This window comes from Megachile rotundata, chromosome 14, assembly GCF_050947335.1.
Source record: "Megachile rotundata isolate GNS110a chromosome 14, iyMegRotu1, whole genome shotgun sequence".
NCBI lineage: Eukaryota > Metazoa > Arthropoda > Insecta > Hymenoptera > Megachilidae > Megachile > Megachile rotundata.
Genome location: NC_134996.1, coordinates 14,429,747 through 14,443,098, shown reverse-complemented (window position 1 = coordinate 14,443,098; position 13,352 = coordinate 14,429,747). Strand labels below are relative to the sequence as shown.

Below are 13,352 nucleotides of genomic sequence, written 5' to 3'. Positions count from 1 at the left end.
TAATGATTTATGACTACCTCACGCAAACACACAGTCTGTACATTTTTATTTACAATTGCGTTTGTATATTTGACAGAAATCCTTGTCAAGTTAATTCTAGAATATCTGGTCCCTGAAACGGAGGCGATTTAAATTTAACCGTAGGCTATATTTCACTTTCATTTTCTAAATTTAACACTGTCAAACACAACACTATTTCCTTATATTCGTTTCCACGCATTTCACTGATTTGAAAAAGGATTGATTCACTGATCATTTACTGCTCTCTGAATACAGAAAAGTGCATTTGCATTTTATAAGTGCATTCGACTTCTAGTTGAAAATATTCAGGTAGAGGATTGACCCAATTCCGAAGGCTAATAAGATTTGTGATTTCTGTAAAAATAAGATAAGAAGGCTAATAAGATTTGTGATTTCTGATTAATGGAAGGCGTTCATCGATTTTATCGATTAAATTTTAAGTACATAGTTGTAACGTTGACAGCATTTTTAAGATATTGCTCTTTTATTAATATCCGAAATGAGGTCTCGTCTGCGCCATACTTTACGTCAGTACAATTCGATGATCGATCACTCTTTTATAGTTGTATCAATATTGGCGACAAACCTCGAGAGTACGTTTAGACGATCAACCTTTTGATGGATCATTCCTCTGGTAGACAATCGATTTGTTTTATTATATTTGTCCTCTAAACTGCATAAGAAAATTGCCAACACATCATCCTTATTCCAGAATATAATCATGCTATCTTTCTAATTTAATGTTTCAAAAAATAAAACCCAAAGTTATATTCATTCATACACCGGAAAGTGTTAACATTGTTTGAATATTTATGAACCTGTTTTATTGATTTAATAGAGAAGAAAATGTACAATCAAAACGATTCGAGTTACAATCGTTTTGACGCGCCAGGAATCTATTTATTTATCTTTACAGAAAGTAAAACGTATTCGCCTGTGTTTAGAAAGAATCGTATCTGCTTATCTTTACAGAAAATCTTTTCGTATCCATGCCCCGAAAATAGCCACCTTCCATCTCTATTTTTGCATCTCCCATTTATTCAAACCGATAGTTTCCTTTTGACGGGACTTTTCTATTCTCTTTTTCATATGTTACAGTAGCAGCAAAGTAGTCTTCGCTGGACGCTAATTTTTCTTTAATAAAGTTATAAAAGAAATAAAAGAATCGATACTCCTCTCTAAATAAAAGAAGATGCTAAATTACAGTTTTGAACAATTATTAATATTTTCTATATAAAAATAAATTTTCAAATTAGAATATAATTAGGAAATTTACATCCCTCTACCTCGTAAGAGCGTACATCGAGTACTTTTACACTAGGAATGTTTTCTAGCAATTTTCACCGATAAACACGTGTGTACGAAAGCCTTGTTTTCTTGCCTGACTGTTCGTCGACTCGTTCCACTTCCAGCTTGTCCCTTCCCCGAGTGACGATAGCAAAAAGAAAACGGAGGGCGAGGCAACATTGCAAACAGGCTTTGTATCCACTTGCTGCTCACTCCACGTTCAGATTTCGACACAGCAGCATCGGTTTCTTCACTCAAAAATTTCTGAGAATGCAACAGAACATGGTGGTTGAATTTCGACGCTAAACACGTGTTTTTGCATCTTATTGTCAGGAATCTATAAATATTAGGTGTTTTAGACAGTTAACTGTTTTTCTTTGAAACTGTTTCGTGGTTGTTTGTGAACACGTGGATTTAGGATGACTACGACGGAAGCGGATGTGTTGTTGGAGGTGGAGAGGTTCTTTGACGAAGAGAAACGGAAGTGCAACGAGTTGATGAACGAGTGTAAGTTCCATCAGAATTTATATTTCTTTATCAGATACGGTGTGTCTTCATATGTGACCTGATGCGTCAAGTTAAGTAAAGTCCAATTGCTTCCATATTTAACGAATAAAAATCCCAAACAGATGTAAACGTAACGTCGAAGACCCCACTTCACTATTGCGCCCCGCACTTCGATGGATTACTATGTTGGCCGAACACCAAGGCATCGACAACCGCGGTTTTACCCTGTCCTCTCGAATCTCACTCAAACAACCGTGCGATCGCGATGGCTACCAAAGTTTGTCTCTCCAATGGTCAGTGGTACACGAACGCGGACGAGATTCCAGGGAGTAATTACAGCTTATGCGAATTGTCCGACGAATTCACCGCTCGTTATCTCATGGAGACCATCGCGGACCTGGGAATTGGGATGACGCATTCGCGAGACTACGGGAACTTTGAGTCCTTCCTGCTAGATGTAAGAATCCTATGTAGAATTAAGTCAAACATTTTTACTTTTATTTTCTGCTGACTTCAAATTGCTTGACTCCAAGTTCTGAACTGTCTCCAGAATTTGACAAAATATTTTACCAATTCAATGTTATAAAAAATATAGGAATCTATAGTAATTTAAAGGGTGCAGAGATTACTAGATTACTATTCCATTTTCCTCGACAGAAGTGGCTGCCTATCGTCAGGATCGTCTCCCAGATAGGATACGCCACGTCCTTCACCATGCTGGTCATCGCGATGATAGTATTTTCTCTTCTCAGGTAATTACAAACGCTTCCTCTTAATCTGCAATGTATTAATGTCGGTTCGTTACAGAAAACTTCGGAACCCGAGGAACAGACTACACATGCACTTGTTCGCGTCTTTCATCATGAGAGCGTTCATGGCTTTGATCAGAGACTGGATATTCGTCGACGGTGTTGGTCTAGCCGTGGACGTCGTCTATGTGGATAAAAATGCTTTTATCAAGCAACGAAACGTAGGCATGTTAAACAGCTCATTTGTGTAGATAATTTGAATATCGCAAAGTTGACTCGTTATGAAACTTGACTCGATGTAACCTAGACTTTATTTAGTCTACTAATACTGTTCTATCAAGTCTATGATACTGTTTGGTCTATGATACTGTTCTATCAAGATGTAGCTTTATACCAAGTAATCATTTATGTACACTCTTCTTATACTGACCCCACATAAGAAGTTTATTTTTGAAGTAAAACGCTTATTGGAAACTGAGTCATAATCGATGCGATTAATCATTCACTTCTCCATAATTCAATCGCAGACTTCAATGATCACCGCAGACAAAATAAACGAAAGATGGTGAAAAACATTCGCTTCCAGGGTAACACTGAAACGATCAGTTCCAGACATTGATCTGCAAAACAATCACCAGTGCCTGGCAATTCTTCATCGTGGCTAATTATTCCTGGATCCTGATGGAGGGGTTATATCTGCACAATCTGGTCGTCCTTGCGTTCTGTGCCGACAGTGCAGCCATCAATTTATACATTCTTATGGGATGGGGTAGGATTTCGTACGCAAAAATGTGTTGCAAAATACATTTTATCTAAATAATTTATCATTTTTCTTTTTAACGAAGGCTTGCCTGTTTTCGTGGTTGTTCCTTGGATAATTATTCGCGCTACAATAGAAGACACGCTTTGTTGGACCACTCACGATAATCCTTCCGTGTTCCTGCTGATTAGAATACCGATTATGATATCAACTTTGGTAGGTCCTTTCTAATTTCTTCAAGTATATGCTTATTATTATTCAAAAGTTATTAGAAATAATAGTAATCGAATGATTGACAGTTCAACTTCCTGCTGTTCATCAACATAGTACGAGTACTCTTCATCAAGTTCAAAACTTCCGTGCACCTGCAACGCAAGAAAATGCAATACAGGTAACTTACTGCTCGCTGTCTAAAATACTGTGTATAATGAACCCTTATTTTCATGTAGTAGGTGGGCTAAATCTACGTTAGTGTTGGTGCCCCTGTTCGGCGCTCATTACACGCTCTTCTTGGGCCTCTCGTACCATAAGGATCATCGAGTGGAACTTGTCTGGCTCTTCTGCGATCAGTTCTTCGCCTCCTTCCAAGTAACTTTCCAGTCTTCAAATTTTATCGAGATTTTCAATATACTAAATTACGTTGCGACTGAGTCTGTTTTACACCTCATTCCAGGGTTCATTCGTGGCTTTATTATACTGTCTGCTAAACATCGAGGTGAGGACAGAAATAAAACGTGCATGGCAAGCCAGATGGTCGAAGAACGTGAACATTTGCATTTCGAATTGCCGTGAATCGAGGAAAAGAATATCGAGTCGACATTGTAGGCAATCCAACGATTACGAGCAACCGACGGTTTCCGGTACGACTATGAGGAATTTGTTCACGGTGCAATCAGAGAGAAGATCGAACGATTACTGGCCTAATGTTTTAGAAATGGAGACGGGATAAATAAGAATCTTTCCTTGATTAAAATATTATCTGAGTGTCCCACTTTTGTGCAATATTCACACTGCACTTCACAAATATTTCAATCTTGCTAAAAGTTTAATTATAAATTTAATACTTCTTTAGATACAAATATTGTATTGTTTTTTATAAATATAATAGTTTATATCAATGCGTTTTTCGAATTAATTTAAACATTTGTCTTTTGAATGTTCAATAAAATTTAATAGTGTGATGATGAAATAGATACCAAAAAATGTAACTTTTTATCGTTGATAATGTAGAAAAAATTTCTTGTATACCAACTGGTCCTGAAATATTGATTACTTTACTGACGACCTTGTTTGTGCTGCACCCTCGTGTTACCTTTCGTTTCAGATGAACTCAATTGCGCAAATTAATTGTAATTTCTTATGAACATAAAATCAGAAAACTCGAACAAAAAAATTATAAATAATTTCCTTTACATATTTTTAATCTTTCTTCACTGAAAATTTGAAACCCTAATTCTTGTCTTCACGACAGTCTTCTTTATCTAAAATTTGATCACAACCACCCCTCACCATTACCCTAACTCGTTGTTTCAAAAATTCATCAAAGTCAATCTTTCATCCCCTTTTCAAAACCTGCCCCTCAAAAGTCACGTGTCTTGAAAGGGTGCGAAAAGGCATTGAAAATGGAGGGGTTAAAATAATGAAGCGTGAACTATCTCATGACACCGACAGCCGACAGAAAACATTAATCGAGAGCAGTCGATTAGAGTGCGGTTTGCCTCATCTCGTCTCTTATTACAGATATACTCGAGACACGTGTCACTCTCGCGTAACGTGTATATTATCAACGTACGTTTGCTTTTGATATTCTATCACCCTTTCGTGTCTTGTAATTTGTTCGGACAATTTGCGAAATTGTTCAGGGATAAATAATAGAAACAACCCCCTTTCAGTTTGGTGTTTTATAGCTGTTGTACTTGTAGGTATTTTTTTACAAGTGTCAGAGTTAAGACTTTTATTGTAAATTTTCAAATATTAGCAGCTAGTTTTCTATAGTTTCATTGGGGACTTAGGTGCTAAAATAAAATTTGTACCCACATTCCCCATAATAATTCCTTTTCATATTAAATTATTAAATAACTTACCCCCATATGTTCCAACCCTCCATCACACAGTACATTTCTATTTAATACACAGAAACAGTAATCATCGCCATAGAATTATCAACAACGCTGAACGTTAAAAATTGCCTCTCACTAAATTATGACAATCAAAGAATTAATGACAAATAAAAAATAACACAATAGCACTAAACAGCTTCCTGAAGAAGAAGGCCTTTAATCGCAAGTTCGAGCCCAGGAAAGTCGCATGATCGATAAAATGGTCCACCCATTCGAACATTCGCATCCCTAACGAGCAAAACGTTCCATCGTTCTCGTCAGCGACAGAATGGCGGCCAGTTTGGGGCGGTCTCGTCCCTGTTTTCCAGCAATTTCATTGGAGAATCTAAGGGATGCTGCGTGACGAAGACACGATGTGCTGGCGAAGGATGAACAACGAGGGGATGTTTCCGGAGGCGTGGTTTACGAGATGAGATAATCCTCGATCTGCAGGGGTGCAACCTGCCCCGGCGAGCGTCGCAGATCTTATCAGAGACGTTGCTGATCTCGCGGAGTGTCGTCCTTGAACAGGTTCATCAGTGAAAGTCATTCAATTCGTATTTTTTATTATAATAACAAGGTAAATATTGTGGAGAAAATGGGGTTACAATTGGAACTGTATATTGTGATATGTTTTGTTTGAAAGTGAAAATAGTGGAAGCAAGGATTCTATGCTTCGGGCAATATAATTTTCATTTTTATAAAAATGAGATAAATATAACTGGAGGAAGTGCAAACTAGTGCAAGAGAAAAATTTCAAGAAATATACAAAGTAGGGAACGAGGGGAAGAAAATGTCTCCATTATAAAATTAGACAAATTTTTTAAAAACTACCCCTTAAAAATATTATTCCTGTCGCTGCAGAAATACATTTTATACAAAAATTAGAATTTATGCGAAGTCTGATGAAGAGAAATGTCGGCAGTAAAATGTGTCGAAATCTGGTGCTTTTCTTAAAATATTAAATCAACCGCGAGATGTCCATACGAATCGCTGGTTTACCATAAGAATCAGATCGAACGAGACCAGGGGGTTGTTCCCCGTGAATAATTGAGAAGAAATAGAGGGACAAGGTTTTTTCTGAATAATACAATCCTACCTTTCGTCGGATTCCATCGAATTGCCTCGAATTTAAGAGCCCCATGGGTGTCGAAACTATATTTCCTTTAACATCGTCCGTGGTCCTTTTCTGATTTATTTATTTCCACTCTATTTTATTAACCATCTAATTTTAAGTCACTGTAGAAAAATTCCGATTCTTCTTCAAGTATTATAATATTAAATGGAAGGGTAAAACAAATATCAACCCTTTCTGTACCACCTTATGGGCAAATATTTGATCATCCCATTATTTTCCGACACAAAAGTATTTGGACAAATTTCCAGAATTTCGATTCCTGTGGGATTTCTCGGTTTGCCTTAGGGGTACGAAGGCTGCTAAATCAACAGTCGACGTGGCTCATAAAAGCATAATAATTGATCCAAATCCACTGCGTATAAAAATATAAGGTTCAGGAATATTTAACGAGATACATCTTAAAATTGTTACTCAATAAAATTCTTTTATTATCTATCATAATAGTGATATTATTTGTGTGATCAAATTCATTGTCAAATTGAATTACACTTGAAAATTGCATACTGAAAATACTGCGGCAACAATGAACAATTACAATATTTACTCTACAGAAAAAATGAACGTTCCGCGTGCAACTGCAGTTTCCCTAAAATCCCTTCGTTCGAGACGGACTTAGGAGGCAATCCAAATTTTAAGAAGAAAACTTTCCTCAAGATTTTCTCGGTAAGAGAAAATGGCGAACGGTGGACACGGTGTGGTGGTGAACGGGGTGGGTGTACCGGGTGCTGGCACCCTTTCGCGAGAAGAAAGACGTCGACGCAGGAGAGCGACGCAGAAATATCGAACAGCACATGCAACGAGGTAAAAAAACTCTATAGAAAATGTTAAAAATATTTTTATTAAATATCATAACTCATAGAACACACAATCTTATAAGTCTTAGTAAAAATATGTGAAAGATTCGTCATTCTTTCTAGACAGTCTATTTCTACATTCTTTTGAGATTTTGATAGCAAATAAATTTTGACGATTTAGAGAACGAGTAAGAGTAGAAGCATTCAACCTGGCTTTCGCGGAACTACGAAAGCTCCTGCCAACTTTACCGCCGGACAAGAAGCTGTCGAAAATCGAGATCCTGCGACTGGCCATCTGTTATATCGCCTATCTGAATCATGTCCTCGAAGCTTGAACGAGCTTTTTCTTCAAAGGGAGGATTATATTTTTGCAGAACTCGAGTGTCGTGACACTTGGATCGGACCAACTTTCAGACGGATGAAACATCTTTAAAACATTGTTTCCACGATGGTTCAAAATGAATTCTTTGGTGTCCAATTTATCGTGTATGACAAAAATAATTCGATAACTAAACCCACGAAATGACTATTTTATTTCAAGAGCGATATTCAGAATATTGTAAAATTACCAGTGCACTTTTTATTTCCATTCGTTAAATTTTTATATATAATTCTTTGAGAGCACGTTAATTATTATATTCGTTAATAATATTAATCATTTGTAAATAGATTCTTTGCGATCCCACTAAAAAATGTTTCAAGAGCCACTCTATGAAATATAAGAACAGTTAGTGCAATGTATTATAGAATTTTTGTATCATTAATGGTTTACGAATACGTATAATAAAATTGAAATGCAACTATTCGAAATCGTCTAAGCCCTGGAACTCTTAAATCAATCTTGTTTCGTGGATTAGAAGTGTCCCGGGGGATCATCGCACCCCAACTCACACGTATCCTAAATCCTCTGTTTCGCCCTGTGGAATGGTCACGACCATTCTTCTTGCAATCGAATGCACTTTTCTGTTTACCGGCGATCAAACGAGACTGAAGGAATCAACTTCACGGCTCATCGAATTCCTTTCTCGTTTCCATTACTCTTCTTTTTTTCTTCCTGCACAAAACGTAATCTACGAACACTCATTGCGATATTGTACACTTTCTGCAGATATACGATTTATAGACACATTAAGATTTTTGTAAGCTTGTAGGCATTGTTCTGTTTTGTTTGAATTTTCTATAATTTTAGTCACGCGAACGAAAATTGCAAGGAGACAGAGTTCGATACGAGTATTGATTTTCCCGCAACACCTGAGACAAAACTACCCTATCTCTCCTAAAATCTTCCCGTTTATCAGTTCGAACCGTCAATAAAATTCTTGTCCATATCATTTGATCGTGTTTTCAACAAAATGCATAATCTTTAACTCGAGCAATCATCTTAAGTGATAGCTGAAGGTCAAAGCAGAAGTCCATTTTTAATTCATTATCTAATGGATTCATTATCCGAATGAATCGCGAAAATGTCAGCGCGATGTCGACTCTTATTCTAGTCGAACAAAGAAAGTAGAGAGCTGAACAATTTGTCATATACTTAATATTCTTTGCGTGGAAGATTATTAAAAAATGACTACGAAGAGTTTCAACGAGGCGACCGCGTTTGTAACTGTGATAAATCGCGTATGGGCACTGAGAAATTTTACGAGACCCGAAAACAAAATCAAATTCTTCTTCAGTTGGTTGTACAATATTTCCGTTCTGTGCTTGTCTGTCGCGATCATACTTTGCGTCGAATTAGCTCAGTTCTCTCAGTTAGATTATGAAACGGAAGGCATCGTATACAGATACATGATAATACTTTATTTATTCGGACTTACGTGCATCTTGATTCTGGGTTGGTATCACTCGAAGGTAAGGTACCAATATTTTTAATAAAAAAAATATAAAGTGTGAATAAAACTTAGAATCGAAATTTATGAATGTAACGTGTAGGACGTTAGATGTAATAGAATCCTTCCAGGATGTGTTGAGGTATAAAGAACTCCTTCGCAAAGTGGAAGAAGATTTACAAGCATTGGGGTCGACGCATAACTACCACAGAGCTTTTCTTCAAATCGTGATATTTGCAAGCTTCTGGCTTTGCGCCATGATCGTAGTATGCGCACTATACGTGAAATGGTTAAAAAATAAATCATTAATATACATAGCATTTACTTTATATAGTTATACGTATGGACAGAGTGTTGGATGGATCTTGCTTCTTGACTTCAAGACAAACGTATTGTGAGTATTTACAGAACTATCAAAATCGACAAAATTCGATAGACAAATATTGAGGAATAATTTTTATGGATTATAGTTGGATAGGAATAAAATTTAGGGAGACGAATAAGCATCTGAATGCGCTTCTCGTCAAGTATAATCGAAAAGATGTTGATACGATCAGTGAATCCCTTCAAAATTCTCACGATCAGCTTGAACCTTATTCTCCTCGATCGAAAATTTCTTCTGAAAATTTCGCGTTTAATTCAACCTACCGACCACAGTCCACCAAAACGATATTTCGACAGGTCAGGTAAATCAAATGAAAATCTTCTTAAATTTGTAAATCTTCTTGAATTTGTAAATTTGTAAATTTAAACGAATTTAAATGTTAAGAATACTCTTGTAAAAGAATATGCACTGAAGTCTGTTCATCAGGAAAATGATAGAAATTTCTATTTTTAAGATTCGTGCATCAACAACTGTGTTGCGTAACAAAGATATTAAGCAAAACTTTCGACTCGCAATTATTGATAGTGTCTGCCAACACAGTGGTGTATGTCACTATAGTCTGCTACTATTTATGCATCGAAGTACGTAAAACAATGTCCATAAAGAATCCGGAGGTAAACTTACTTACTGTATTCATAATCGATGCAATCTTCGATTTCACGAAAATGTGCATAGTCACTCGTGACTGTGAATATGCAATGAAACAGGTATGTACTATAATAATGATAATAATAGTATAATAAAAGTGACATTTGCGTAGGCAAACAAAGCAACAGCGATCGTCCACGAGTTCGCTTTGTGTCAAGCGGACACGGAATTAAAAGAAGAGGTAAAACAAGTAGTATTTTAATTAATAAATAGTATAATTCGAACTTGTTCGTAGATACTTCAATTTTCTCTGCAAATATCGCATGCTCGACAAGGAAAGTCGAGGATCAATTTCTTTAGTTTGAACTACAACTTTCTACGAGGGGTTAGTGTTCCCGTACAGACAATATAATTGTTATAGTAAAATAATAATTAATTGTTATAGTGTGTGGGCTTCGTAACGACGTACCTGATCATTATAATACAGTTTAGCAAAATTGGAGAATCCACGCAACAAGACTTTGTAAATACTACTCCAACGACGTAAAGAAACGTATACGTATCTGAAGGAAAGGAATTTATAATTAAATTATAATTATTACATATTTATTGTACCGTTTGATATATTACAATAGACTTAATTAACCACAGAACAAATAACTAATTCACCATTCCATGTAAATACATCTCACTACCTAATTCCATTAAACTCGTCATCAACTTCTTAGCATCTTATCAAAATAATGATCGTGAAACCACGTTCATTTCATTACAGCGATATTGATCCAGTGATGAATTTATATTCATTACTTAACTTCGACGAACATGACAAGATAATCATCACAACCATGAAGAAAACGAATATTGAACAGTAGAGAGTTGATCTTCGAAGTGTTTCAACGATGTTCGAGCCAAAAACGTTCGATCAAGCGATCAGACCGATGATCATAATGAACTTCATTGTTGGAATTGGCGTTTTTAAAAATTCTAATAATCGTTTGTACAAATGTTTCGAGTATATTTATACGGGATTTTATATACTAATTTTGATACAAATATGCTACTTCATTTCTGTGTTCTTTGCTAACATGGAAATGGAAACAGACTACTTTCTGAATCGAGAACTATTTCATATATCGTATATCCTTAACGCGATTGTGGCCCTCGCGTTGATTGTTATAACGAGGATCAAGGCGAAGGTAAGTTCGATTTGGACTTTGAGATTTAGAAGTTTGGATATTTAGAAATTTAGGAATTGGGGAAATTAGAAGATTTGAAAAAGATGTAGAAAAATATTAAAAAATTTCTAAATTAAAATATCTGGAAATATCTGAGATTCTGATAATGTATATTTTTATAAAATCAAATACAATCTTGCAACGAAGTTTATACGTAACTAGTTGCACCAATAACCTTTTCAGTGCATTCAATTTGTTCGCAGAAAATACGAACGATGATCGCACTATTTAAAGACTACGATCAAACCCTGGACAAGATAGGTTTACCAAAACAATATAACTCGATCTACTGGTTTCAATTTTACCATTTTGGATTTGGAACAACGCTAGTTATTGTTTATTCGATACTTCCAGTTGCATCTATCGACTTACCACTACTTCAGGCAATATTTTCTGCGTTATTCTTTAATTTTTCATTTATAGTCGTCAACGCGTGCAATGTATCCTTCTGTGTTTGGATTAGGTAGAACTACTTTCTTTGGCTAACCTTCTTCTTTCGCTGTTAATGATGTATAATTACTTACCTTTTTACTGTTGCAAATAAGATACCTCAGGTTGAGATTCGAACAATTGAATGGTCTTCTTCGATGTATACGAACGAAGAAGTCGGATATGCTTCGGAAGAAACAGATCATGAGAATGAACTACGATCTTGATAATAAAATGTTCGACCCATTCGAGGACGAGGACTTTCGGAGGAATAAAGGAAACGCGGTAACGATGAGTATAGTAAAGTGAGTTCATTAAATTACGTAAAAATTAAAAAATAAATCAACGCCACCTGGCGGTTTGAATTCGGAACTAAAAGTAAAGTAACAGGCTAACATGAAAGTAAAAGAGGTAGATCACAATTCGCGCCATCTAGCAATTTCCGTAGCGAACTAAAAATAAAGTATTAGGCTAACATGAAAGTGAAAGAGGTATTCGCAAAGTGCTGTTAATGTACAGAGAAATGCAACGCAAATACTGTCTTTTTGAAATGTCAACAGCTTCAACTACATTTGTTTCTTTTTTAAAAGACGTTCACACCTGGAATTATTTAAAATTGCCAATGCAGCGAGTAATACATATGGACTACAGTTACTTATGATGATAGCCACCGCGTATTTTTTCCTTACAACCTTATTTTACGCAACCTACAGAATTATATGGATATCTTCCACTGCAAACATGTCAATGCTACAAGTATGTTCACAGTTAGTAGTGCCTGTGATCATACTCATATTCTTTGGATATCAAATATTCATCACAAGCCATAATTGTGGTAAAGTCAACAGTCAGGTACAGCTTTGCATAATAATTTTGTTTGTCTTAATAGAATCAAGTTCTGAGAAGTATCCAATAAATATTTTTCATGTATTGATATTTTATTTTTCACAGGCTATAGTCACTGGTCAAATTATTTGCAAGCTCTATGGATCATATGCCTGCAAAATACTTAGAGCAGAGGTGAATGTCCTTTAAGCATGTAAATGTAAGGAAATTGTTTTATTAATAAATAAACATATTTACAGATTCGAAATTTTACTCTGCAACTGGTTCAGAACCCTCTGACTTTTACAGTTTATGGATTATTCACAATGGACCGTTCATTCCTTTTAAGAGTATGTACATCTGCTCTTTTTATTCAATTATCAATTTGTAATCTCAATTCCTCTCTTAATTTTCAGGTCATCCAATCAATCTCTACATATCTTGTGATATTGATTCAAGTGGGAGACACAGTAATTCAATCTGTTCGTACATTGAAGAACAGGAATTACACAGCTGCAGTTGAGTCACTTTGAAATTGCTCTTAGTTGCAATTACATTAATATCACTTGCATATTAAATTTTTAGTTGTCTAAGTTATTAAATTTTATTTAAGATTTTATGAACTAGGAAATTTCTAATACTTTAAACTTTAAGAATTGAAATTTATAAATTTAAAAATATATCAACTAAAAGTCAATAAGCA

General features: G+C 35.6%; 3 protein-coding genes across 6 annotated transcripts; all 3 read left to right on the top strand.

Annotated features, from left to right (window-relative positions):
* The first annotated feature begins 108 nt into the window (after positions 1 to 108).
* Positions 109 to 4,417, top strand: LOC100882760 (Diuretic hormone 44 receptor 2). Its single transcript, XM_012296358.2, has 9 exons — positions 109 to 1,815; positions 1,938 to 2,272; positions 2,473 to 2,567; positions 2,623 to 2,785; positions 3,171 to 3,333; positions 3,410 to 3,540; positions 3,624 to 3,715; positions 3,774 to 3,912; positions 3,998 to 4,417. The coding sequence occupies exons 1-9, from the start codon at positions 1,728 to 1,730 to the stop codon at positions 4,271 to 4,273; spliced, it is 1,482 nt and encodes a 493-aa protein (XP_012151748.1). The 5' UTR covers positions 109 to 1,727; the 3' UTR covers positions 4,274 to 4,417.
* Positions 4,418 to 5,904: 1,487 nt separating this feature from the next.
* LOC100879325 (helix-loop-helix protein 1) lies at positions 5,905 to 8,193 on the top strand. The gene is made up of 3 exons (XM_003699997.3): positions 5,905 to 6,003; positions 7,113 to 7,362; positions 7,537 to 8,193. The coding sequence occupies exons 2-3, from the start codon at positions 7,235 to 7,237 to the stop codon at positions 7,688 to 7,690; spliced, it is 282 nt and encodes a 93-aa protein (XP_003700045.1). The 5' UTR covers positions 5,905 to 6,003; positions 7,113 to 7,234; the 3' UTR covers positions 7,691 to 8,193.
* A 604-nt stretch (positions 8,194 to 8,797) lies between these two features.
* Positions 8,798 to 13,352, top strand: LOC105663951 (uncharacterized). Of its 4 annotated transcripts, none has more exons than XM_076539676.1 (11): positions 8,847 to 9,206; positions 9,316 to 9,578; positions 9,655 to 9,870; positions 10,024 to 10,183; positions 10,330 to 10,398; positions 11,599 to 11,858; positions 11,941 to 12,129; positions 12,415 to 12,676; positions 12,776 to 12,844; positions 12,910 to 12,999; positions 13,066 to 13,352. In XM_076539676.1, the coding sequence occupies exons 1-11, from the start codon at positions 8,922 to 8,924 to the stop codon at positions 13,180 to 13,182; spliced, it is 1,980 nt and encodes a 659-aa protein (XP_076395791.1). In that variant the 5' UTR covers positions 8,847 to 8,921; the 3' UTR covers positions 13,183 to 13,352. The 4 variants fall into 4 exon arrangements, with proteins under 4 accessions (XP_076395792.1, XP_076395791.1, XP_076395790.1 ...); XM_076539673.1 differs by having other exon boundaries at positions 8,852 to 9,206; positions 10,024 to 10,276; XM_076539677.1 differs by lacking the exon at positions 12,910 to 12,999 and having other exon boundaries at positions 8,798 to 9,206; positions 10,024 to 10,276; positions 12,776 to 12,869.

Coding starts and splice junctions, on each gene's coding strand:
- LOC100882760 (XM_012296358.2), top strand. CDS start 1,728: ATGACTACGACGGAAGCGGATGTGTTGTTGGAGGTGGAGAGGTTCTTT. Junction 2,568..2,622: donor ATAGTATTTTCTCTTCTCAG/GTAATTACAAAC, acceptor GGTTCGTTACAG/AAAACTTCGGAACCCGAGGA. Junction 2,786..3,170: donor CTTTTATCAAGCAACGAAAC/GTAGGCATGTTA, acceptor TGAAACGATCAG/TTCCAGACATTGATCTGCAA.
- LOC100879325 (XM_003699997.3), top strand. CDS start 7,235: ATGGCGAACGGTGGACACGGTGTGGTGGTGAACGGGGTGGGTGTACCG. Junction 7,363..7,536: donor CGAACAGCACATGCAACGAG/GTAAAAAAACTC, acceptor TTGACGATTTAG/AGAACGAGTAAGAGTAGAAG.
- LOC105663951 (XM_076539673.1), top strand. CDS start 8,922: ATGACTACGAAGAGTTTCAACGAGGCGACCGCGTTTGTAACTGTGATA. Junction 10,277..10,329: donor GTGAATATGCAATGAAACAG/GTATGTACTATA, acceptor ACATTTGCGTAG/GCAAACAAAGCAACAGCGAT. Junction 11,859..11,940: donor TCCTTCTGTGTTTGGATTAG/GTAGAACTACTT, acceptor GTTGCAAATAAG/ATACCTCAGGTTGAGATTCG.